The 26,363-nt window shown below is 41.4% G+C and overlaps 2 protein-coding genes across 11 annotated transcripts in view; one reads left to right on the forward strand and one right to left on the reverse strand.

Annotated features, from left to right (window-relative positions):
- MCPH1 (microcephalin 1) overlaps positions 1 to 26,363 on the forward strand; it is a 253,530-nt gene that overhangs the window by 118,827 nt on the left and 108,340 nt on the right.
- Positions 1 to 26,363, reverse strand: part of ANGPT2 (angiopoietin 2) — a 61,786-nt gene that overhangs the window by 20,910 nt on the left and 14,513 nt on the right. For 2 of the 4 annotated variants that reach the window (XM_001145488.7, XM_009454782.5), the window contains exons 2-3: positions 9,125 to 9,280; positions 4,341 to 4,462 (exon numbers count right to left, since the gene is read on the reverse strand). In XM_001145488.7, coding sequence (XP_001145488.1) covers positions 4,341 to 4,462; positions 9,125 to 9,280 — 278 coding nt within the window. The remainder of the gene's footprint in view (positions 1 to 4,340; positions 4,463 to 9,124; positions 9,281 to 26,363) is intronic. The other 2 variants (XM_054656511.2, XM_016959057.4) reach the window with 1 other exon arrangement.

Below are 26,363 nucleotides of genomic sequence, written 5' to 3' on the forward strand. Positions count from 1 at the left end.
AAGCGATTCTCCTGCCTCAGTCTCCCGAGTAGCTGGGACTACAGGCGCATGTCACCATGTCAGGCTAACTTTTTGTATTTTTAGTAGAGATGGGCTTTCACCGTGTTAGCCAGGATGGTCTCGATCTCCTGACCTCGTGTTCCGCCCGCCCCTGCCTCCCAAAGTGCTGGGATTACAGACATGAGCCACCACGCCTGGCAGAAAAGCTTTTTAAAAATTATTTAGAGAGCTGGTAAAATTATGCCATGTAAGTCCTAAGATATTTTATTAATGGTTATATAGTTTGCCTTCCTAATTTCAATTTATAAACATACGTTGCTATAAATATGTTCAATGAAGAGCATACCACTTTTAAACTAAAAATAGCTCCTGTCCATTAAGCCAGAGGAAACAAATCCAAGAGAGTAGAGACTATGTATTTGAGAATGTTAACTGTTTCCCAGGAACAAACTCAAAGACATGCACAGTCAAGGTATTTGGCAGGGTTTTTTGTTTTTTGTTTTTTGTTTTGAGATGGAGTCTTGGAGTCTCGCGCTGTGGCCTGGGCTGTTGTGCAGTGGCGCGATCTCAGCTCGCTGCAACCTCCGCCTCCCGGGTTCAAGCAGTTCTCCTGCCTCAGCCTCCTGAGTCGTTAGGATTACAGGCGTGCCACCACGCCCAGCTAATTTTTTGTACTTTTAGTAGAGACGTGGTTTCATTATGTTGTCCAGGCTGGTCTCGAACTCCTGACTTCCTGATCCGTCCACCTTGGCCTTCCAAAGTGCTGGGATTACAGGCATGAGCCACCGTGCCTGGCTGGCATTTTTTTTTTTTTTTAATAAGATACAAGAGGAAAATTGGATAGCCTGACACTACATTATTCAGCACCTAAAGAGGCTTTCTGTGATCATTGCAGGAAAAGCAGCAACTAAAGATGTTTCAGTATCTTCATTTTGTTTGTACAAGGCCAGTAAATAAAGCTTTCAAAATATAGACACTTTTAAAAATAGAAAAACAGTGACCAGATGTCAGATTCCTCTCTCTGACATTTTCCTTCCAATATAAAGTTTAGTACACATGAATTTGCATATTGCAAAGTTTTGTTTTAAAGGAAGGGGACCTCATATTCCCTTTTCTGAGTCCCGTATAAGTCAGCTATCTTATTTAATAATGAAATATGTCAGTGATGGCATCTTTATGTTTCAGAATTATTTTCTGTCTACTAACAAGTTACCACAGCTTCTGTTAATGTCACATTAGAAGCTGGTGAAATATTCTATACATTTCACTAGCTTTTCTGCGAAGGCATATGAAGAGCAGAGAAACATTATTTTCCCACCTGCTTGATAAAGAAACCTTGAACCGGCCATTTAACACTGCTGTGAGTTATCTGAAGCCTCCTGAGTCACGTTGCACTTACTTTCCTAGGAACCGAAAGCATGTGAAATTGACATACACGTTTCACTGAGTGATAGTTGGGTTCAGACCACGTCTTACCTTCCGTTTAACAGAGATGTATTGAACACCTACCATGTACGAGGTGTTTTTTAGGGTTTTGGAGAAAAATCAAGAAATGAAAGCATCATGAACCATAGTCTTAAGCCTGCGGAAATTTAGATGTTTTGATGGTCTTCACATCATCAAGCTAAAAAGACAAGGCTATGAATGTCTCCCTTGAGGAAAAGCTACCCTTGTGGCCATGTAAGGTCTGTAAATAGAAGTTATCACAGGGAATACATATGAAGATCACGGTATCACTGAAGAGAAAATGGAGACCCTGAGAAGTCACCTTTGGTGTCGCGAGCACCTTCAGGTGCAAGGAAGGAGCCTTAGGCTGGGAATCCCACCTCTGCACATGGCTTCCTGTGTCACATGGGCAGCCATCCTGCTGTGGACCTCAGGTGCATGTCTGTCTAGGTGAATATCTATCTAAATAAAGCTCTATGTAAAATGAAGGCATTCGATTTCATGGCCTCTCAGGCCCCTTTTAGTTCGAATGATCTGGTAAATCCACCTTTTTTTGACAGTAACATTTTCTGACTCTTTAACCCTGCAAACAATATTAACCAGCCAAGGAACTGGCTACCCATTACATGTCTCGCCCATAAGCAATAACAATCAGTATTAATAATAATTATTAGATATTCAATTGTAGCTCTTAAATGTATTCCAGCCCCCTGATCGTTGTAAATTAGTATGTAATTTTCGAGAGATGGGGGTCTATCTTTGTTGCCCAGGTTGGTATCAAACTCCTGGGCTCAAGCGATCCACCTGCCTCAACCATCCAAATAGGAGGGATTACAGGTGTGTGCCACCACATCTGGCTAATTTTTGTATTTTTTGTAAAAATGAGTTCTCATTATGTTGCCCTGGCTAGTCTCAAACTCCTGGCCTCAAGAAATCCTATCACTCCCAAAGTGCTGGGATTATAGGCGTGAGCCACTGTGCCTGGCTTGAATCTATTCTATAAAGAAAGCAATTGCACTTTTGGGGAATTATAAAAGATTATTTAAAATGTGGTTTGTCCAATGTGAAACACCATTTGCATATTTTTGTAATGATATACTTGCAAATAAAATCATAGGCCAGTCAGAATTTAAGGTAGAAAACACAGCATGCAGAACTCATACACCTGTAAAATCATCAGCACTGTTTTCTTTTTTTATTATTTATAGCTGTTGGTGAAAAAAACCTTTTTATTTCCTTTCATATCTGTGACAAAAAAATACGATTTCTACAGCTGATGAGAAAAAGCTTATTCTTCCTACAGGCATAGTTGAAAGCCAATATGATTGGAAAAATATTTGCAAAGATGATATTTGGGGAACATAATTGACCCAAATTGGTAGTTTTAGCATTGTAGCATGGTAAATTTGAAACTCAAGTGGGGAAACAGTATTCAGTATTAGGGTATGTTCTACAAACTGGACATATCCTAGGTTTGTCATGGACATCATTGTATAACAGGCAAGAGAAAAGTAATCTCCACCTCCCATGTGTTCCGGGAATCACTGCAGCATTTTGAAGAGAACATTACTACGTAAGACTATTTTAAGAAAACGACACCAGGTACGGTGGCTCATGCCTGTAATCCCAGCACTTTAGGATGCTGCGGTGGGCAGAAGGCTTAAATTCAGGAGTTTGAGACCAGCCTGGGCAATATGGCAAAACCTTGCCTGTACTAAAAAAAAAAAAAATCAGCTGGGTGTGTGACACATGCCTGTAGTCACAGCTACTCAGGAGGCTGACATGGGAGAATCACCTGAGCCCAGGAGGCTGAGGATGCAGTAAGCTGAGATGGCACCACTGCACTCCAGCCAGGGCAACCAGAGTGAGACCCTGTCTCAAAAAAAAAACACAGAAAAGAAAATGAAATTAGCAGGATTGTTATATCTCAATGATTGGTCTCAAATGTTCATTTACTGTTTGTAGAGGAGAAATCTGAAACATGAAAGAAAAATATTTGAATTTTAAAAATCTATTTGCTTTTCAAAACCCTAAATCAATAATGACTTAAACTTGGTATCCAAAGGACAGAAAGAATTATTTCAGCTTAGTTCTTGATTAACAGTAAAGAACAATTATTGAACAAGAAGTTTATCATTTTTGGTTAAGAATAAAGAATTATTTAAATTGTCAAATAGGATATATTGTTATAGCCATGTTCCATGTTGTATATACATGTCTTCATTAAAAACAAGGAAATAGGCACACCAGGTATGTGCATAAAATTATCCTCTTTTGTCCCAAGTGGAACAGACCTATGAAAACAGTCCCCACCTATCACCTACAATTTTTTTTCTATTGTTGATCTTGAGATTTTTCTATATTTTATTTAAATATTAATATAATCATGTTTAATATTTTTGGTTTTACTTTATCGTGTGTTTGAAGAGGAAGCATTGGATCATAAAATCTGCATTAGCTTACAGTATAAGTGTAGCTTTCATACTATAGACCATTCTGCATTGAGTGAAGCTAAGTCCCCAAGGGCAAAGGATCTTGGTCAAGTTAATACTGAAATAAAATGCCTGGGCCAGTGGTTCTTTCACTCCACAACACTAGCTGTATTTTTATCATAGATTAGCATGTATAATACTGAGGCAGGGTTTGGACGATTACTCTAAGTGGATCTTTAAGGGGCCAGGGAATGGAAGGTAAAATCCAGGACTGTGTTAGGAGATCTGTGCCTGTGCAGGAATTTTCTCCAAGCCCTCTCCCTTCTCCTCCCTCATGAGGTTTCTGACCCTTACACTAGACATGAAGAAACTCACCATTCTGATAATTTATCATTTGAGACCGACTTTCATATCTGGAAAGTGTGCAGTCCTGAATTATAAATGTTTTAGTACTGTTATTACCTGTTCTTATCTTGCAATTTGTTTATTTCACTGGTCTGGTCCAAAATCTGTTTTTCCAATTTGTTTGTCGAGAGGGAGTGTTCCAAGAGCTGAAGTTCAAGTCTCGTGGTCTGATTTAATACCTAAATGTAACAAAATGAAGTTCCTATTAATTATTTTTTAATTAGTTTAACTTTCTAACTTCCTTTTCATTAAAGTACCCAAGCTACAGGAAAACATAACAAAAACATTATTTATTAACCCAAGTATCTTATTTTGGCATATTTTTCATTTTCAGAAAAGGCTCAATGTCTTAGATCACATCTGAGTGTGTTAAACCTTTTTACTCTTTTCCCCACGTCTCTATTTTTTTTTTTTTTTTTTGAGATGGAATCTCGCTCCATTGCCCGGGGTGGAGTGCAGTGGCATGATCTCGGCTCACTGCAACCTTCGCCTCCCGAGTTCAAGCAATTCTTCTGCCTCATTCTCCCCAGTAGCTGGGATTACAGGTGCGTACCACCATACCCAGCTAATTTTTTATATTTTTGGTACAGATGGGGTTTCACCATGTTGGCCAGGCTGGTCTGGAACTCCTGACCTCAAGTGATTCACCTGCCTCAGCCTCCCAAAGTGCTGGGATTACAGGCATTAGCCACTGCACCCGGCCGTTATGTCTCTATCTTGGAAAGTGGTTAGTAGTTCTGGACAATGGGGTTTGTGCCAAATAATAAATGTTATTTTTCTAGTCTGCCATATTTTATTTCATACAATGAGACAAGTAGGAGTATAAAATGGTCATATTTCATAGGTCAAAAGTATTTTCCCTTCGCTGAAAACAAAATGCTATTCTCATATTTATTTGTCACTAGACAGAGAGATTGGAAGTCACATGCTTCCATTATATAAAAATATAGAAAATTTTTAGCCTGGGATTTCCTCATTTGTCACCACTTGTTTAGACTTTTATTTCTTCTTGCCATTTCTCCTTCCTGTTTTAAAACTTGTTTGAACCAATCGAAGCCGTATAGTGTGAGTGTGAAGCGGAGCCTCAGCCTTGCTGTGCGGGCCTTTGTGACCTACTGCATGGCATGAGCAGTGCCGCTCTCCCGTGGATTCTCTAGCCCCTGGTTGCCCTTCAGCAGGAAGAATCGATTACTCACTTCCTCCATGTCATGCTTATTCAGGATGTGATATCACATGCAAATGTCAGTCAGCATTGTTGCCAAGGAACCGGGGACCTTGAAAGAATCATTGTTTGCTGGTGTCTTTATGTCATTTGCAGGAGCCTTGGCTGGTCCACAGCGTGGGTTTCAGGGATGGTCTTATCCTTAGAGCTGGTTTAGTTCTTATCACAAAAAGTCTTCTGTGAGAATAAAGTCCTTGGCCAACATAAGGTTTTGTTTGGGTTTTAATATTAACACCTGGAATATAGATTTGGCCTACGTCTTCTTTGAGTCCAAACATTCTATGTTGGTTATTTCTAAAAGGACCTGGAAAATTGTGTCCTGTTTAATTCATAAGGGTTATAACATGAGTAAAATTCCGTGGGGAGGCAGGGAAGGATGGCATATAAGTCATGATTGGCCCAACAGTAATTGTAACCATTTTCACATCACTTTTCTGGAGAGCATCAAACCGCTGGACCAGCCTGAAGGCCTCCATCTGCAGGGGACTGTAAATTACCCAGGCCAGGTAATGATCTCTCATTCCTTTTAAGATATGAGACCTCCAGCCACCCATTGTTGCTCAATTTGATCGTCTCTCATTCTGACAGGCTTGGAGAATCTTGCTTCTAATCAGAAATTTTCAGATTTGAATTTAAGTCTATTTCACAAAATCAGTAACTGCTCAGCAAGTACCTTCAAACAGAGTGGGTACATAATTCAGTTTCTTTGCAGCCTTCCTTAAGCTCAGCCATTTTTCTTTTTTTTTTTTTTTGAGACAGAGTCTCACTCTGTTGCCCAGGCTGGAGTGCGGTGGCACCATATCCGTTCACTACAGACTCTGCCTCCCAGGCTTAAGCACTTCTTGTAACCTCACTAAGCCTCCCAAGTAACTGGGTCTACAAGTGCACACAAGCACGCCTGGCTAATTTTTTTTTTTTTTTTTTTTTTTTGGTAGAGATGGGGTTTCACCATGTTGCTCAAGCTGGTCTCAAACTCCTGATCTCAAGCGATCCACCCACCTTGGCCTCTCAAAGTGCTAGGATTATAGATCTGAGCAAGCGTGCTCAGCTGGCTCAGCCATTTTCATGTGTTCAGTTGGGCTTCACATGGAAAAACTGCTGACTTTCCATCTGTTTTCTTATTTTCCTGTTATCCTGGATAACATGATATCTAGTTTCACAATAGGCGTTTTTTTTTTAAATCATATGACGCAACACAAGTACATCAAATGCTATGAAGTCTCTGACCGCTATAGGATGTAGCAAGGTTTGCATTGCTGCTCTGTCCTAACACTTTTTCATTACTATTATTATTTTTTATTTTTTTAAATTTTTGCCAAGCTCCCATGCTTGGATCTAACTATTATTTTAAAATATAAGAAATGTTATAGTTTAAAAATGCTTATAAGACATTTTTTGGATGAGCTATTCAATTACCCATCAGGGTTAGTATCAAAAGGTGGGGCATGTGACTTAATCATTACTAATTTATTTTAATAGGTTGGTGCAATTTTGCCATTGAAAGTAATGGTGGCCAGGTACGGTGGCTCACGCCTGTAATCCCAGCAGTTTGGGAGGCCAAGGCAGGTGGATCACCTGAGGTCAGGAGTTCGAGACCAGCCTGGCCAACATGGTGAAACCCTGTCTCTACTAAAAATACAGAAATTTAGCCAGGTGTGGTAGCCTGCACCTGTAATCCCAGCTACGCGGGACGCTAAGGCACGAGAATCGCTTGAACCCGGGAGGTGGAGGTTGCAGCAAGTCGAGATCACACCATTGCACTCCAACCTGGGCAATGCAGTGAGACTCTGTCTCAAAAAAAAAAAAAAAAACGTAATGGCAAAATCTGCAGTTACTTTTGGTCCAACCTAATAATAATTCGCTTTAGATATATATTGATATATTGACTTTTAAATCTTTAGTTTTTATGACTTCCTAGGATTTAAATTTTTAGTACCTTATGATCCATTATGTAAAATATTTATGTATGTTTTTCCTGAACTGTTGTGATATTGTGGAAAGACCTGGTAATCAAGTAATTTGTTATTCTATTCTCTTATCTGTAAGTCTTTTGTTAATCTATCATTTCGCTACTGTTTTCTCTGACCTCATCCAACCATTTTTAGGAAGACAATGAAAGAACAGCTGTGTCCTTCTAGAATGAGTCTTATGAGAGTGGCAGGGCTTATGGCATCTCCCCTCTCATGTCCTCTCCTGGCTGACGTCTAGCATTTCTTGATCCTTTTAGCTGAAGTAGCATTTAGGAATAATATGGAGTGGGGATTGTTTCACTTAAATCTGCTCTTTTTTTAAAAGCATTCCTTATAGCCCAGAGTAGGAAGCCACTGACTTCAGAAGCATGTAAAGAAGCCGGGATGAGGAGTCAGAAAGCGGGCTTGGCCGCCGAGAGTCAGGACCACGGCCTTGAGCTTGGAGCGTCTGCATTTGTACTGCTAATAGCAGCTTTTCCCTTTCCCACCCAGGCCGTTCGCTGGGTCACATGTTGTGCATCATTTAGCATGTCTCTCGGTGAATTTTCTTATTTTGAAATTTTCCTATTTTGCTGTTATTTTACTAGTTTCTTTCTTTCTTTTTTTTTTTTTTTTTTTTTTTTTTTTGAGTTGAAGTCTCACTCTGTTGCCCAGGCTGGAGTGCAGTGGCACAATCTCAACTCACTGCAGCCTCTGCCTCCTGGGTTGAAGCAATTCTCCTGCCTCAGCCTCCCAAGTAGCTGGGATTGCAGATGCCCGCCACCGCACCTGGCTAATTTTTTTGTATTTTTTAGTAGAGACGGGTTTTCGCCATGTTGGCCAGGCTGGTCTCGAACTCCTGACCTCAGGTGATCCACCCATCTCGGCCTCCCAAAGTGCTGGGATTACAGGCGTGAGCTACTGCGCCTGGCCACTAGTTTACTATTTCAGTCTTCTTTCTGTTATTATTAGTCACTAGCTCATAGAATCTCACAGTGGAAAGAGAACTTAGCAATCACTTGTCTGGCCCAACCCTTTATATTATTTGAGGCCCAGAAAAGGTGAGTGCCTCATTGTGATGCATTTATTTGGTTAGTGGCGGACCTGGAGCCATGGCAGCGCTCAGGGCTCTTGCTGGGGCGTGCACCATCTTTTCTGTGGCTGGACGCTTCTCACTGTCCCACTTGTCTCCTTCTCCATAAGCTCATTCCACAGGCTGTTAGCGGTTGAGATTCAGGTTTTATCTTAACTCAAGAGTTAGATTTAAGGCCAGAGTTTCTAGCTCTTTGCCTCAGTGCTTTTCATTTCTCAAATGTTCAAAGACTTTAGGACTTAGAAATGGAAAATGATCCCCAGAGTCCAGAAAGCACCAGGGAGACAGAGGGGGTATTCATCTTGCAGTGGTTGGGATGCGTGGCATGAAAATGACTCACATGTCTTCAGTAGATAAAACACATGAAATTTAAACTCAGTATTAAAAACAAAAACAGATTTACTGATTTTTAATTCATAAGCAGCCATACATCCTTAATTTCTTATCAATTCATTCCTTTTCTCCTGTGGTGGTGCTTTCTTTAGTTTCTCATGCCTTCATTGAGGAAGCTCCTGACGCGACTGAGTGCTAGTCTCTAGCTGCAGAGACACAGTGTGCTTTATGTGGCATTACTTACTTGGGCTTCCACATCAGTTAACTTCCGTGTTTGCTCCGCTGTTTGGTTCAACAGGTTTGTCCCTATTTCTATCATCACAGCCGTCTGGTTCTGTACTGCATTCTGCTGTATCTCTACCATTTCTTTTTTCATGTTGTCCTGGATATAATTCTCAAGCTAGAAAAGAACAGTGTTAGAAGGCAGTCATTAGTCAAATGACCGGAAACCTGATTCCTAAATGTTTGTCATCTCCTCCCTATCTTTAAAAAAAAAAAAAAAAAAAAATCTATTAAAAGACTTGTACCTTGCCTTCCTTTTGGAATCTTACTATTTTTTTTTATCATTAGGAAAATACAGTGTGATTTTATTTTTATGCAAAATCTGGCAACTTAGTCACATCATGTAAAGGAGGGAGACAAGCTCCTGGTTGCTTCTGTGTTCTTCTAGAAGTCCATGTCATGGCAGGCCACAGAGGGTGGTGAGGGCAGCCACAGGGACTGCTGGGTGCTGCCACTGTGGGGTTGTGTCTGTCCTACCCAGCTGCAACTCTGACCATGCAGTCAGGAAATGATAATTTGACACAAAGAAGCATCACTATTTCTCTCACATTCTAGACTTTTGGTTTCTCCACATAGACTTGAGAAGACACTCTAAGACAGCATACAAGGAGAGGAGCAGCCTTTTGATTTTCCTTTTAACCTACGGAATCACCACTCAGTTCCACATTCTCTGGGGTCTTCCCCACCTTCCTCCGTATTGAGTTAATTCGACCTGTTAAATTTTTCCTAACATGTATGCATTTTTCACAGTTTTGTCATTTCATGTATCAAGCAAACTTTTAATCCCACCTTGGTCCATTTATCACCTAACGTGCCATGGGCTGGTTCTTCTCTCCCTCAGTTACTAAAGATGATGATCACGCCGACTAATTTTAGCATTAACTGAAACACAAGAGAAGGAAGAAGCTCATTTCACTGCCATTGGGATAGCTATCCCTGTCTATGGCGGTAAAATTATATGATTATGTATAACTGCAAGACAACTCAGTACGTGGGAAGAGCCTTTGGGCTTGGAGCCAGGGAAGCCTGCCCTCTGCTTTATAGTCTTGGTTCTAGGAAAGTTGCTTAACCTTTTGGGACCCTAGTTTCCTCATATGTAAAACAGGGTTTCTGGTTGGTCAGAGGAGTGTCTTAAAGAGGGGTTAAGCTGTGCTTTTAAAGTCATTGTGTATGCGTAACTCCAGATACTTAGCGTTTACTTTCCTTTCTTCTTCTTCTTTTTTTTTTTTTTTTTTTTTAATAATCTAATGATGGGAACCATTATTCCATTCACTGGTCCAAAGTATAAGCTCGTGAGTGCAGAAACCATGTTTTCTTCCTTTTCACATAGTGTAACAAACATTGTTTATTACATTGAATAATTGAAAGATGATTATAAAACTGGTTCTGGTGCCCTCCTTTAAAAACTTAGAATTCTTTATAGGGAAACCATTCGTGGAGTCAGTCATCAGACATGATTTCCCCCAAAATGTTAACCACTAAATAATTCTGTGCTTTCTGTCTTTAAGAGTAGGAAAATAGGTTGGGAAGGGTAGAGTTTCTCTCTTAGAGCTTCTTTGTTGATGCATTTCATAGATTGTGTCTTGTGACTGGTATCAGATGGTTTTAGGATTAGGCTGGAACTATAAGTTTCCTGTTTCCGATGCCCCCTCGCCATCGACTCTGCCCCACTTCTCTGAGCTCCCAGCTCCCTGCATGCCCCTCAGCCTGGTCACTAAGGCTGCCTCCCTGGCAGTCGTTCTCCCGTGGATATTGGATGGGTCAGATGAGCAGGATGCATGAGAGGCACAGTCAGCCCTCCATCTGTGGCCTCCACATCTACGGGTTCAACCACACCATCAATATATTTAAAAAAAAAAAAATAACAATACAACAATAAAAAACAAAAATTGCAAAACAATACAGTATAGCAACTATTTACATGGCATTGACATTGTGTTAGGTATTCTAAGCAACCTCGAGATGATTTAGAGTATACGAGAGGATGTGTATAGGTTATATGCAGATCTACCCTGTTTTACGGAAGAGGCTTGAGCACCGTGGATTTTGGTATTCTCGGGGATCTTGGAATCAGTCCCCCACAGACATCAAGGGACAGTTGTACTAGAGCTCCAAGCATGTGTAAAATCATTGTGTTGAAATGTTACTCAAGCCATCCACCCGCCTCAGCCCCCCAAAGTGCTGGGACTACGAGCGTGAGCCACCACATCTGGCTGAAGCCTTAGTTTTCCATATGAACCAAAACAGAGTAGACCACTACTTTAAAAAATTAAAATATTAAAAACTTTTTAAAAATTTTAAAAAATAAAAAATCAGTCACTGATACCCGGCAGGCCAGCAACCATCTCTATTATAGGCTTCATAAAATGTGAAGAGTCTGAAATCTTACTAACCCTTTCTCAGAGTTAGCTCAGGCTTTTTAGTGTGTGTGATCTTTCTTAATTCATTCTTTCTCCCTCCTCCCCTGCCTTTATAAAACTGTAACTTTTGTGATTGAAATAAACTATTTAAAAGAAGCCATAAATAGCACTTCGTAATTCTCCCCTCCGCTCATCGCCATGGGAGTAATGGAATTTTTGAGGTTGCAGTTAAAGCTGTGTGTCACCCAGAGGCACTGTCTTAGTTACTCCTCACACCACCCCAGCCAAGATAATATTTAAAAAGTTTCATTCCGGGAGGCTTGGAACTATAGAGATAGACTCCAGCTGGAGTTTAGTTTAAGCCCATACTCAGAAATAATAATTTACAAAGTGGTATAAATAAAAAGTCTTAACCTCCTTCTTGATTTCAGTACTTAAGAGCTAAATAAAAATTATTGTATTTTGTCACTCTAAATCATACAACCAGAGAGGGAAAATGAATCCTCTAATACTGCCTTCCCCCATTTCTAGAGCTACTGAGTCAGATGTGTTTGCAACTCTCCAGAGATATGAGAGGATTGTTTATAATTGAAAACTTAAAGTCAAATTCCAATTTGAAATTAAACTTAGGAACTTTGAAAGACATACAGGCCCAATTTTAAAAAATAAAATTTCTTAACCTGCCGTATTGTTTTCTAAACATAAAAAGAATAGAATGCAAGATCCTTTTTAAATTGCTACTTTTTAGCTATTCAGGATGACTAAGTATACGTTCACAGTGGGTGAGCTAATGTGTGTCCATTTATGTTAATCTTACATAAAAGCAGATTACAAATACACATGATGTGTGTATATACAGATAGGTATATAGCATATATGTATATAGCGTCTATAAATATATACAGCTCTTGAAGCATGTATCATTTAAATAAAAGAAAATTCTGTGTGATACTGACTGCATTGCTAATTAATTGAAGTCTTTGGGAGAAGAATGGAACAGAACCAAAAATGTGCAGTAGTAGACATTTTGTGTTGATTTAAAAAGATATTTGAGCCAGTCGTGATGGCTCATGCCTGTAATCCCAGCACTTTGGGAGGCCGAGGCAGGAGGATTGCTTGCTCTCAGGAGTTTGAGACCAGGCTGAGTAACATGGTGAAACCCATCTCTACAAAAAATACAAAAAAAAAAAGAATTAGCTTGGCCTGGTAGTGCGAGCCTGTAGTCTCAGGTACTGGGGAGGCTGAGGTGGGAGGACTGCTTGAGCCCAGGAGAGCAAGGCTGCAGTGAGCCATGATCGTGCCACTGCACTGCAGCTTGGGCGACAGAGTGAGACCTTGTCTCAAAAAAAGAAAAAAATTAAAATTAAAAATAAAAATACTTATGTTCTTACTCTTGAAGTCATTAAATTAAGGTTTTAAGAGAAGTATATGATGTGACAGTCAGGTACTCTTTAAAAACAAGGAAGAACACTGTATATGTAGCCCCAGAAACACTAGCGACAGGAACAGCCACAGTAATGGTAGGTACTGTTTCTTGGTTGCCGGCACTGCCTGTGCTGTATGGGAATCGCTGTGTCGGTATCCCAGGCGCCTCACATCAGCACAGGTGGATGCAGGGCTGAGCACTGGAATGACCCTCAGCAAAATGTTAGCTCAACCCAGAGGCCGCTTCATACTTTTCCAGCCTTTTAAGAGCCAAAAGTGATATATCTCAAAATTGGCTTGAGTATGCCTTCCAATTCCAGGCTTCACAATGCCTTAAGAAAACAGACAGACCACCCACCCCTCAGTGGAGGGCCATTTTTACCACCAGAAAAGCCCAGAATTAAAGATGACCAATGCCAATTCTATCTTCTGGGAGCATCCTGACAAAAGAATCTGTGTTTTCTTCCAAAGATTAGTAGTAATTTTTAGAGATACAGAAAGACTATGGATGTCCATCATATAGTATAAAAATGAACATTTCCAAATAAAGATCTCCCATTTAATGTAGCCTTTCCATAAATCACCACGTATCAAGGATAATGAGAACAAACCTAGAAACAAAGCCATCTGGCTCATCCACTTGGATAGACAGACCTTGAAATTTCCCTGTCTCTTGACCTTGATGAATTAGTTATTTTCTAGTTTATTGTCCTAGAATGTCTTTCTGTTTAGTGTCTCTCTTATTTTTACTGGCTGTGACTGAAACCCAGAAATATAGAAACCTGCCCAGAAATATGAAATTCCATTCTAAGTATAAGGAAGTCTTAGTACAAGAAAAAAAAAAAAAAAGCCAACCCAGTAAATAAGCCATCCTCCACTGGCAGCACCAAACTCCACTTGCCTTTGGAGAATGTTTCCCATCCCTGTCATCTGCACCGAACTGCTCTCATCAAAACAGTTCCAAGATACTTGAACCTCCCGTGGGAGGGGACCCGGCTCTTTCCAATTTCACATGCATAGCATGTGAAACATATTCATGTTTCGCAGGAATGTTTGCCATCGACTTCATATCTGAGGAGGATTATGCCATGAGCGTGATCTGTCGGCACACGTGTCTGAATAGGTCCCGCTGTATATGTGTGCGAGGACAGTGTGTGTTCATTTTGTCCTCTTCTTGATGGTTGACACAGTCAGCAAAGTGTGGGGCCTTGGGCTGTTCTTCCTTTCTCAGAACTCAAGTGAGTTATGCAAGTTTAACATTGAGGGCCACAGCGATCCTTCTAGCTGCATGGTTTGCTGCTCAGTGTTATTTGATTGCTAAAAGAGTTGCGCCCCAGACATAGTCTTTAAAACTTGGCAGCGCATCGAAACTCAAGCAACCAGAATGAAATATTTTAATGCAACATATATATATATATATGTTTACATTAATATATATATATATTAGTGCAAAATATGTTCTGAAGTTTTTTATTACTCCCACAACGTTTTGAATGATCAAATTTGACAGGAAAAATAGGTCCATTTGTGAGGCAACTATGGCAGATTGATTACACATTTAAAAGTTTATCTGGCTATCTTCCTTCTCACCAAGATTGTCATCATTATTTTTTATACCAAAAGAAAAGTAATCTTGAAACTGGCTCAGTAAAGGAAAACATAGATAATATATGAAAACTATCCCCAACCTGGAGATTCTGATGTTGATTTCTCACCAACTGTAGATGCTGGTTGAGAGATCCTTTCTATTTAAATAAAATTCAAGGTCCTTAGACCTTTTTATTAATTAGTTTTTGTCCATCTGAGTGACTTAAGGTGGACAAAAACTAATTAATCAGAGGGTCTAAAGACCTTGAATTTTCTAGTAAATTAACAAATAATTTGAGATTTCCTTGGAAACATTTTACTGTTGCCCATTTCAATTTCGAAATAGGATTTTGCAACCATCTCTCACACACACATACACGTTTTTCTATCCCAATGATCCATCTATCTTCCCACCCAGCCCTTCCATTTTTCTAGTAAACCCTTGAATTTTTCTAGTAAATTCACAAATAATTTGAGATTTCCTTGGAAACATTTTACTGTTGCCCACTTCTATTTAGAAATAAGATATTGCAACCATCTGTCTTACACACACACATACACGTTTTCTACCCCCCATGATCCCATCTTCCCGCCCAGGGTCCACTGTCCTCTCTCTCTCTTGCTGGCCACGCATCCCCCAGCTGCTCTCCTTTCATCCCACTGTCAGAGTCAGGAATCCACATGCAAAGCTGGTGACCGCAGCTCACTTTCTTCCCTTGCAGGTTTGCCTGAGGATAAGGTCCAGATTCCTTCTTTTTAAGACACACACCGCCTCCTGACTGGCGCCCCTGATCTTGTGGGCCTCGGACCTGGGCGCGCACTGTCCTTGGCTGTCCCAGCTGCCCAGCGGCCTCATACCATGGCCGCCTTTGTATCTCCTCCTTGAGTCTTCTCTTCCTCCTCAGGTCCCGCCATCCCCCATTGCATGCCCTCAGCAAAGATACTCTTTTTGTGTTTCCTTTTGATATCAAAACCATTTTGTATTTGTGTCGTTTCATTTTAAATCTCCACAGACAATAGGTTAATGTTCTTGCTTGCTTGGTGAAGAGTGAACAGAATCCTCAAACTCTGCAACCATTCTACATATACACCCTAGTAACAACAAGCAAAACATCCACTCTTAGAATTAGTTTGAAAACTTGAGTGTAAGATTATTAAATCCAGGGATATTCTATTTGGGAGGCTTTTGACCTAATGTTCTTGGTTCCCTGTCATGAGGAAACTCTGAAACATCATTTGAGGTCTCCAGACAGAAAAGTGGCAAAACTGGGCTCTCCTCCCCCTCCTTTTAGAGTTGGGCTTGTGCGTGTGTGTGTGTTTATTCTGGAGATTTTGCTGCCTTAGCAGCTGTGTACTCAGCAGTACTTCATGGCAGAGGCTGAGCCTAAAGAGGGAAGGGCTGGGAGATGCGGGTTTTGGGCAGCACTTTGTCCTCCTGAACCCCTCGCCAGAGCCTGGGGGGTAGGCACAGTACCCACAGTGAGAGGTGATGTTCACATGCCCTGTGACGTGGGAAGCAAGTTTTCTCCATATATTGATGCCAGATTTGAATTTCTAGAACCTAGAAAAGCCCATGCCAAAGCTACTTGCCATCTGTTGACTGTTTTTATAGTCTTGGCCTTTTCTTCACGTTCAGTGTAAGGCCCTAGAAATTGAGGCAAAAGCTAAAGGCCGAGGGAGGGAAGCCTGGCCTCTGGTGCCAATTTCCTAGTGGGTCTTGTGACTTCTTTTAGGGAGCACACTTGCCTTCACCTGCCCTGACCACGTGGACGCCTGCCCACATAGGGTCTTTTAAGCACTTCCTGAAATGGATCTGTTCTGATCTAGCCTTTTTGCTTTTTTCTAGTCATAATTTTTTATTGTCTTTTTTTTGAGACGGAGTCTTGCTCTGTCGCTCAGGCTGGAGTGCAGCGGCGTGATCTTGGCTCACTGCAACCTCTGCCTCCCTGGTTCAAACGATTCTCCTGCCTCAGCTTCCCAAGTAGCTGGGGTTACAGGCGCACACCTCCATGCCTGGGTAATTTTTGTATTTTTAATAGAGATGGGGCTTCGCCATGTTGGTCAGGCTGGTCTGAAACTCCTGACATCAGGCCATCTGCCTGCCTTGGCCTCCCAAAGTGCTGGGATTACAGGTGTGAGCCACTGTGCCCGGCCATTTAATAATTTATGAGTGACTTTCTGATACTGTATCTAGATAACCAACCCCTTTCCTACTTTCGCTAGTATAAGAGACTGAAAGTTCACTTTTGGCCACTATAAACTCCAAGATGTAGTAGGAAATAAGTTTGTGGGACTCAGCTGGTGGCATTCTAACGTTAATAGTCCATGCCTCTCCTCCTGTGGATAGATACACCCTACAGTAATTTGAGTGTACCAGAATGTCTGTGCTCTGGCAAATCCTATCCGCTTTGCTCTTCTTTGAGTGCAGCTGCATATTCTTTGCATTAATTTTTTTCACATATATTTGAATATATGTTTTTCCACATATATTCATATCATTTTACCTCTTTGTGTGTTTCCCTTACCACTACTCCAAAATTTGATAAGGAAATGTGCTTTTCCCTTCAAAATGTTCCAGTTATTTTCTACTGATGAAGTGGCTGTTTCTCATCAATAGCAGGCATTTTAAATATATGTAAGTTTAATGAGACTGCTGTAGTAACCTCATGTAAATTTCTTTGGGCATTTCATATGCAAAAGGTGTCACATTTTACACGAGTGTCTTTTCGAGGTCTTGTAGGGCACATGTATATTTACCAGATGTCTGTGAGCGTGCAGCCTCATGGCACGTTATGCATACCTGACACTTGCACAGATTCCTGGAAGATGAGGAGCAAATACAGTGCAACAGATGTTGTCAGGCCACGTCTGCATATATAGATATATACACAGCAAGAATAGTTACAGCAGCTTACAATGACAAAATGCTTCTCTGTGTGTATGTGTGTGTACCTCTGTCTCACCAGATTCTCACACTGCCTTAGCTTGGGTTTCCCCAAAAGCAGAGCCTGAGACAAAGGCAGGCATGCAGGAAGTTTATTTAGGCAGTGGTCCCAGAGCGCAGCCATGCCGGACAGGCGCGGGAGGCAGGGGCGCGGCAGGGTGGTTCGCACACGTGGACTCAGGCGGCCACCGCCGCGCTGGCTGGTAAGAAGCCCCACAGGATCTCCCAAGGAGCCCTGGGACAGTGTCTCAGAACATCCACCTGGGGCGAGAATGGGGACTGCTGTCCCCTGGGGGCAGGTGGAGCCCAGTGGGCATTCATGACCCAGGTTTTGGAGCTGTGCTTGAGAGAGTGCCGAGGTGTGTCCCATGGGTGTCCCGAGGCAGCTTGGAGCCAACGTCCCTAGGCATGGCCTGGGGGTTTGTGGGAAGGCCTGAGGCAAGGCCTGTCTCTGAGATGTCCTGAAGAGCAAGTTGGGCCCAGAGGGTTAATTCCGAGCAGCACAAGAGGGTGAATTCTGAGCAGCACCAGAGGGTTTCCCTGACACAGCAGGGGATGCTTTGAGGCCCCTTTAATGAAGGAGAAAAATGAGACTTAGAGAAAGTCAGTGCCCACCCCAAGTCTCATGGGCCCCAGGCTGTGGGCAGTGGCTAAAGACAGGCTAGTGGGTAACTCGGGGCCACGTGGAAGGGGAGCTTGTATTTATAGCCCCCAGTCAGCAGCGCTGGAGAGGAGAGGATAGGAAAAGCAATGCTCTGAGAAAGACAATATTTCTAGTAGATTGGGGCAGGGCAGGCCTGGAGACAGGAAACCAAAGCCAGGGTTGTCATGCAGGAGTGAGATGAGGTTGCAGCAGCAGAGCGACTGCGGAGACGCTCGGCAGGTCCTTGGTGGCCTCTGAGTTATTCTGCAGACTTCTGCCATTCGTCTGTTTTTTGGGATATTTTGTTAAATTCTCAGCTTAGAAGATAGTAGTGATGTTTTCCCTACAGAGGTAGAAGAAAATATAAAACTATTTTCTTTTTAAAACTGTACTGAATGTAGGGCCGGGCATAGTGGCTCACTCCTGTAATCCCAATACTTTAGGGGGCCAAGGTAGGAGGATCACTTGAGGTCAGGAGTTCAAGACCAGCCTAGGCAACATGGCGAGATTCCATCTCTACAGAAAATTTTCTTAAAAATTAGCTGGACATGGTGGCTCATGCCTGTGGTCCTAGCTACTCAGGAGGCTAAGGTGGGAGGATTGCTTGAGCCCAGGAGGTTGAGGCTGCAGTGAGCCGTGATCGTGCCACTGCGCTCCAGCCTGGGTGACAGAATGAGACTCAATCTCAAAAAAAAAAAAAAAAAGTACTGAATGATAAATGATTACAAATAGAAGCAGTTAAAATTTAGTTCTAGGAATGACATTGATGCATTTAGGCTACAATATACCAGGAACTTCCTTTTTTAATGAAACTAGAGCGTTCTTGCCTTTCTGAATTTAAGGCACACTGAAAGAAAAAAAAATAATAATGTAACAAAATGTCTCAGTGTTTTTCTGTGCCAAATAGAATCTTATGTATATCTGTCTAGAGACATATATGCATACATTTGCCTACACATGTGAGGTAGGGGTGTGTGTGTGTGTGTGTGTGTGTTTCAGTTCTCTAAGAAATAGACATTCCAAAGCTTGTGTGTGTGTGTTTCAGTTCTCTAAGAAATAGACATTCCAAAGCTTGGTGGGCAATGGCGGGAGACTTTAGACCCTGTAATATTGTCGGACTGTCACAGTAAGAAGGACGCTAGCACCTGGGTCACAGCGCTAACTGGTAGCAGAGTACTAACTAAAACCCTGGTCTCCCAACGCCCCATCCAGCACTCTCATCGCTGTACTGATATGCCTATTCTTATCTTAAAAAAAAAAAAGTGCTGTCTGAGGAGCATTAACATTCTTACTTTTTCATTTTTGCAATGAAGTATACAGATACTGATGGCCTTTTACGTCTCCTCTCTGCCCTGTTTTTGCTGTCTCTTTCTGTGTCACATGGGTTTGCCAAAATACTGGGTGGAGCTCTGTGGAGGAGGTAGCATGATCATCTCTGAAGTGGGCAGTTTTTTTCTTTTTCCAATAAACTGAATTTACTTGGTCACAATGACTATCCTAAATGGCTAGAAAAGGGAAAAGGCTAGCGAAACTTAGATGATTTTCTAAATTTAGATAATTTTCTAGAAGACATTTTCAAGGCAAACTAGTTTTTGCTGTCCTTTATAAGGCCGGCAGGAAGCGTGTGTTGTTTCTGTTTTAAAAAGGGAGAGGAGCGGACTTGGGAATGCTGATGGGAATGCTTGAGAAATCTCACAGCAGGGCTGTGCGTGCCCTGCCGGGTCCCACTGCCTCTGGACAGAAACCCCCCCAACTCCACCCCCAGCCAAGACTTTCTGCTTCTTTATCTCCTCTTTCTGCTAGCACCCAAAAAGTTGAAAGAATTCCAGTGGATAGAATTTTTGAGATAATATTGGAAGATGCTCAAAATACACAGGATTAATTTACACGAAGACTCAGCGGGAACACAAGCCATCTTCTGTACATGAAGATGCACTACTGACCCGCCGTCCGCAAATGTGTTTGTACAGTTACTTTCTCAGTATGGGTGATGGCTCTCCAACGAACTGCTCCTCGTCTCCTGCCTGGACACCCTTCTCTCTGTGCTTTCCTGGGTTAGAGTAAATGGATGCAAACACACATTTCCGTGCTCTCCAGCAACTTGAGACTCCTGTGAGCAAAACGCACTGACGGGCAATGTGCGTGGGTGGTGGGGAGCATCCAGCTCCCATCTGCGGAATAAACCCGCCCAAACCATAGGGAAGAGCGCTGTCATATAAGGCCAGGGGATTTTCATAAAAGAAATGTGTTCTTTCTTCTTTGATTTTTGTGTTCATAAAGCTGTAGGTGCAGCTTTTTTTAATGTAGTGATTTCGTAACCGCTGAAGCTCATGCTTTCCTGAACTATTTAGGAAGATAATCTACCCCTTACATTGGATGAGATGATCTGTCCCTTCGACCTCTGGTTCAGTTCCCATTCTCCCAAGTGTTTCAAGCTGCGAGTTTTTTCATATTTTCGTATTTATTTACATAATTTAAACCCCCTGTGTGCATGGACTTTAAGGAGCTGTACATCTGCCTGGGCTTTGCAGAAGCTGAAAGGGCGCAATCTTTTTATAACTCACATTAGAAACACAGATTATTTAACGGGGCTATGTTTTGCACCTTAATCTTTAAAGTTGCAATATATTTTAAGCATTTTAACCTTATTTTAGATCTGATCAGCAGTAGAATGTTTTCAGATAAGAAACAATGGAGCAAAAGCAAAACAATATTCAATACGTAGATGATGTGGCAAGACAGAGAATAGTATAACTTTTTGTTTTCCAAATATAACTTTTATCTTCATCTCTTGATCTGAAATTTGGTAGGAAGTGTAACAAGTACGAATCAACATATTTACCATTTGCCATTTCAAATGTTGATAGTGAAGCTGGGACCTCTGTTTATTATGGAAGACCATAGAAAACCCCATAAACACGTTCTACTTCTGTCTGTGGCCAGCAGTCCAGCAAAAATGTTCTAAAAGCACATGCACTGTGTTCCGTGATGATTATAGTTTGACTGTGCTGGAAAGAGAGACTGTGAACTGCACATGGTGATTATGACTTTGGGCAAATCACTGAACTTGTAATTATGTCTTCCAAGACCTCCTAACCCAAAATAAGAGAGTATTTTACTACAAAATATATGTTACGTCAAACGGTTTTTTACAAAATACCAGCTCTAGGGATGTTTCCAAGTCATTTTCGGAGAGAGTTTGTCGAATTTTTTTTCAGGGTGTGTCATTCATGTATTGGAGGGGGAGAGGGTGGAGTAAGAACCGACATGCACAACTTGGCCATGAAATGAAGCGCAAGCACACATTTTATTTCTATAGGATTCCTCATTCTAAAGTAATTTTTACAGAAAATGGCACTCTAAGAAGGAATTCATTAAGATAAAGACAGAGATACAGCATTTAGAGTTACACTGTGCCATAAAAGAGCCTCCCTTACCTCCTGACTTGAATCTATAACATCTGCTGAACTGTCCACATCAGGAAGACTCGAAATATGTTTTGAGGCCAATTATGTGATTTCAGATTGAACCTGCTAACATCAGATTCTTTGGTCAGTAGTCTCACTAGTTTTGTTCTCACAATGGAATTATTATTTTGATTTTTAAATGTTTCTCCATGGAGACTGGTATGATGAGCTCATGCTCTGCAGTTCCATTTTAACAAATAACATAATAGATCGCTGTCAAATGAATGCCATCACAGACATCATGTTGGGTCACAGAAGCCACAGCCTAGGAGTGCTTACTAGATAGATGATCCATTTCCATGAAGCTCAAGAATGGACCAAACTTACTAAAGGTGATAGAAGTCAGAATAATGTCTTCCGGGTGGGAGGGGTTTGAGGCTGTGAACTGAGCAGTGGCACGAGGGAGCCTTCTGGAGTGCTGAAAATGTTTCCTAGATCTTGACCTTGGTGCTGGTTACATGAGTGAATCCATATTTTTAAAAGTTATCAAGCTGTAAATTTCAGGTTAGTATACTTTATCCATTTCCTGTGTTTTATATCACAAAAATTCTTTTAAAAACTAAAAGACATTTAGAAATGAAATGTTTGACAAGTTTTGTTGTGACACTATGACCCTAGTTACTATGGGTGGTTTTATTTGTCTCTGAAGTTTTCATCTGGGAGCACCTAAATAATGCCTAATGAAATGAACTTTGGAAAAGTAATTTTAAAGTAACTGTCTTAGAGAACTGTGGATTAAACCATTCCAGCCGTCTGATGAGGGTTAAAATGTATATTCGTAATCTGACATTCCAAAACACGATTCTTTCCGGATCAAGCATAAAAGGCATTTGCTCTTGGAAGACCAAGAAAGAATTCATGCGGTTCCCATTAGTCTAAAAATAAATAATAAATAAATAAATGTCTGAGTCATGTATTGGATTTTGTTGGAGTTCAGTGGCTTCAAGTATAGGAAGAAAATGATTTGTGCTATTAATAATAGTTCTACCCATTGCCCATTGGAATAAATACAAGATTACTCTGAGAAAAGTGAAATCGATTGAATTTAGTTCTGCTTTGAGCTACTCCAATGCAAGTGTTTCTGACTTTTGAGACATAGTATAAAAAACTGAATAAAATAACTTTATTCGTATTGAATTGAGTTGGGGAAGTAGTGATATTTGTGACATTGGAAGCCATTGTCATTACAGATTCATCATTACAGTACAGATTTGAGAATCAAACACACCCGGTGTGAGTCCCAGTTTAGTTCCTTAGGAACTACTGGCTCAATACTTTCTAACATCACATTTCTGGTTGGTAAAACAGGTATATAAATACCTACTGTGCTATGCTAGTGTGAAAATTAAGTGGAATGAGTTAGCACAATTCCCAAACTGTGTGCCAAGGCACCCTGGGTCCTTGCAGCAAACAAATTGGAGTAAGGGAGACAGTCTGAATATTCAAGGGCAACCCAGCAGTGTTCAATGACTGTCAGCCACTGGAAGAATTCATAGCTCAAAGCAGCTCACCGTTTCAACAGTATCAGCTTGTACCTCTGTAAAGCTAGGTTTTTGGTGGTTGCTGTTTGTGAAAAGCAAGTACTACAGGAAAATTAGCATAGAGCGTAAAATGCAGGTGGCATTGTCCAATTTGATTCCAAAGTTTGAGAAGCCAGGTGTGCCTAACTGGCAAATATATTCCATTCATAAGTCACTGGGGTTACTTAAGAAAGAAAATAAAGGATCTTTTTTTAAAACTCAATTTATATGTATATTGGTATTTTCAAATAGCTACTAAATTGTCAGAACATAAATACTTAAATTATTTGGAGCTAACCACTTAATACAAGCAACTGTTGGCCTAGAGATAAATAGAGAAAAAATAGTGAATCACTAAGGGTGCCGTGAGCTGAGAAAGTTTGAGAACAACTAGCCTAGAACCTTGCACTTGGTAGGATATAAACTCAACGTACCCTCTTCCTCCCCTTCCCCCAATCCAGGTATTGCCTTCAATTGTAATCTCTATGATTTGATATGTTTATCGGAAAGCTAGTAAGTCAAAAAGAACTAATAAATTGTGTAAGACCTTCATTAAGATGTACCCTTCCGGGTTTTCCTAACTTCTGAAATCACTAGGAAAAACAGCCTTGTTTCTTGCAAGCTGGCTGGTTAGTCCTGTCTTCTTTCAGGTGAATAGCATTTATAACCACGGTGTACCTCGGAAGAAGCGTTCTCAGAGCAACATGCACGTGTTCCGTGTGTACCGTGGTTGCCTTCGGGCTAATGCGTTTTTGGAAGTGTAGATTGGTGCCAGTTTTACAAAATTCATGTGGCCTATTTCTGCTTGTAATTCATAGTTTGCCACCTCACCATCCTCACTTGCTCTAAGGTGAACTAGTTTTATAACATTAGATTATACAGAAAAGCCAAATTGACTTGCATGCCACAGCAATTCGGGAAGTAAACTTTCATTGTGATTCTCCAAATGCTTGTGGTAAAAGTACAGGGACTTGAATCATTTTCCCATAATTAGTTTCAGTTCTGGAGGCCCGCCCCCTCTCTTTAACCCTCTTGCCTTGCATGTGTGTCTCTTGCAATGGAAGCTAGTGGAAAGTTCCTCTCCCCTTTCACTCCACTGCCATAAGTTATAAAAAGCATGCCATTCAGAACTGACGTTTTCTTCTGCATGCTTGAATTTTTACTCAACAACTGGAAGGGGAAAAAGTTATTTCAAGAGATATTTCTCTATTTATCAAAGGGGCGTAGAGTCACAGCAACACTTTGGACCACCGTAGAATGGCTGACTCACTTGCCTCATCAGTAGGGGGGCACATGTTCCTATGAAACAGTGAGTGCCTTTGTGTGATGGTGTGTGACACACAGCACAGCAGCGCCATTTCTCAGAGCTGCAGCAACACTGGTTCACACAAGTCACTAGAGATTCTCATCTCCACTGACTCACTCGGTGGGAACAAAAGCTCCCATGCCGGTGGGAATGTGGGGCCAGGGGAGCACCGGAAGAAGGGAGCCGTGGCAGAGGTTTTCCTATTGTTAGGTTTGTTTGTTTGTTTCAGTGAGTCATCTTACCCCCATTTTTTTTTTTTTAACCAAAACTCACTGTGGTTACTTCTCCAGTTTGGTTTATGACTCCTACGAGTCAGTTTAATTTTATCAGTGGCAGTGAATTCTTGAAAGCTTCCCTCAGTTGTAGAAATTTAGTTTCAAATTGAAGTGGTCCAAGTGCCAGCTTAAACTTTGTGGTTTAGCGTCTTTATTGAATCCCCCCTAGCGGAAGAACCTACATTGGAGTTTTGGCTGCTCTTTGGGATTCAAATTATGAGTAGTTGGTTCCACTGGAATCTTGGCCCTCTCCTGGAGTGGCTTGAGGCACACTTTGACTTTAGAAGGCCAAAGTTAGAACCTACGTGAAGGCTTTGTCCAAAATGCCTTTCCTGCACCCTGGCATTTTCAGGTGGTGTGTGTAGACCTGACAGTACTCTACTCGTGCCTCACTTCCCAGCTGTTGGTCCCCTGCCACTTAGATGCCTTTCATGGGCAAGTCCATGCTAGCCTAGGAAATTTCCCGAAAATGGCAGTGATAACTCAGAATTAGGATTTTGATCCTCATCTTAACCATTATCCCCAGTGGTCGCTAGCTCTCCTCTGCCCAGCTCGAGGAAAATGCTGGGTTTTTCATTGCAGCTTACTTGCATTTCAGTGGTCCCAGCAAGCACTCAAGAGGAAAGATCAGACTAGCCAAACTTGCAAGGCAGGCTGATGAGCCAAGGTACAGAAAGTACACCTGATGGATTTTTATAATGATGGCCATATGTCATACAAGGTGAAGCTTAATGCAATTTAGAAAGATTTGAAAAAAGGAAGAAAAGTCCTCGTGCTCACAGAAGCAAGCTCTCATTGGCAAATTTATTGTGTATAACAAGCATCTCTCTCTGATGATGCTGGAAAAAAAGAAGGTGCTATCAGGGAGGGAGGGAAGATTTGAAAGACCAGAGTGAGCAGCAGATAGGCCCTTGGGTCCTTCCTTTTATTCCCACCCTCTTTTCCATTGGCTGTTGATAAAGTTTCATCACTTTTTAGCTGTCTGTTGTATTTCACTACCTCCTTGTTAACCTCTGATTATAACCTGGGGGGAATTATGTTTAACCAGTACTTAATGAATCAATCTATTCCTCAAAAGTTGGTTCTGGGCACCACGGAATAAACACCAAGACCACTCAACGTATTTTCTGAAGAGTGGATTTCATTAGAAGGCAGGTTAGTCTTGGAACTCAGTCAAAACAGCTTTCAGTCAGTCCAACTCCACAGATTTCAGAGATAACAGTACAAGAAAAATGATACATGGGTTTGTACAGTTAAGTGTTAAAGTGTTGACTTCCATAAAAGAACACAAATGTCAATCTACAGCAGTACCATGGGTATGTAAATTGTGTTATACAGCGAAACACTGCACAGTGATGGAAAAGAACAAACTTTAACATGCACAACAGCATGGATCAATCACAGAGACCAAAAAGGAGTATGTACTGATTGTTCCAATTATATGACATTCAAAACCTAGCAAAATTAACCCATGGTGGGTGACAGAGCAGAGTCAGGATTGGCGTTGAGAAGAGGGGGATATTGACGAGGAGGGGCCTGAGGAAGTCACGTGCAGGGCGGGAAGCCTTCTGTAGCTTGAGCTGGGCAGTCGTTACACAGGTGCGCACATATATGGATGAGGAGGGGCGTGAGGGAGCCGCGTGCAGGGCGGGAAGCCTTCTGTATCTTGAGCTG

Source organism: Pan troglodytes, chromosome 7 (genome assembly GCF_028858775.2).
Source record: "Pan troglodytes isolate AG18354 chromosome 7, NHGRI_mPanTro3-v2.0_pri, whole genome shotgun sequence".
Lineage (NCBI taxonomy): Eukaryota > Metazoa > Chordata > Mammalia > Primates > Hominidae > Pan > Pan troglodytes.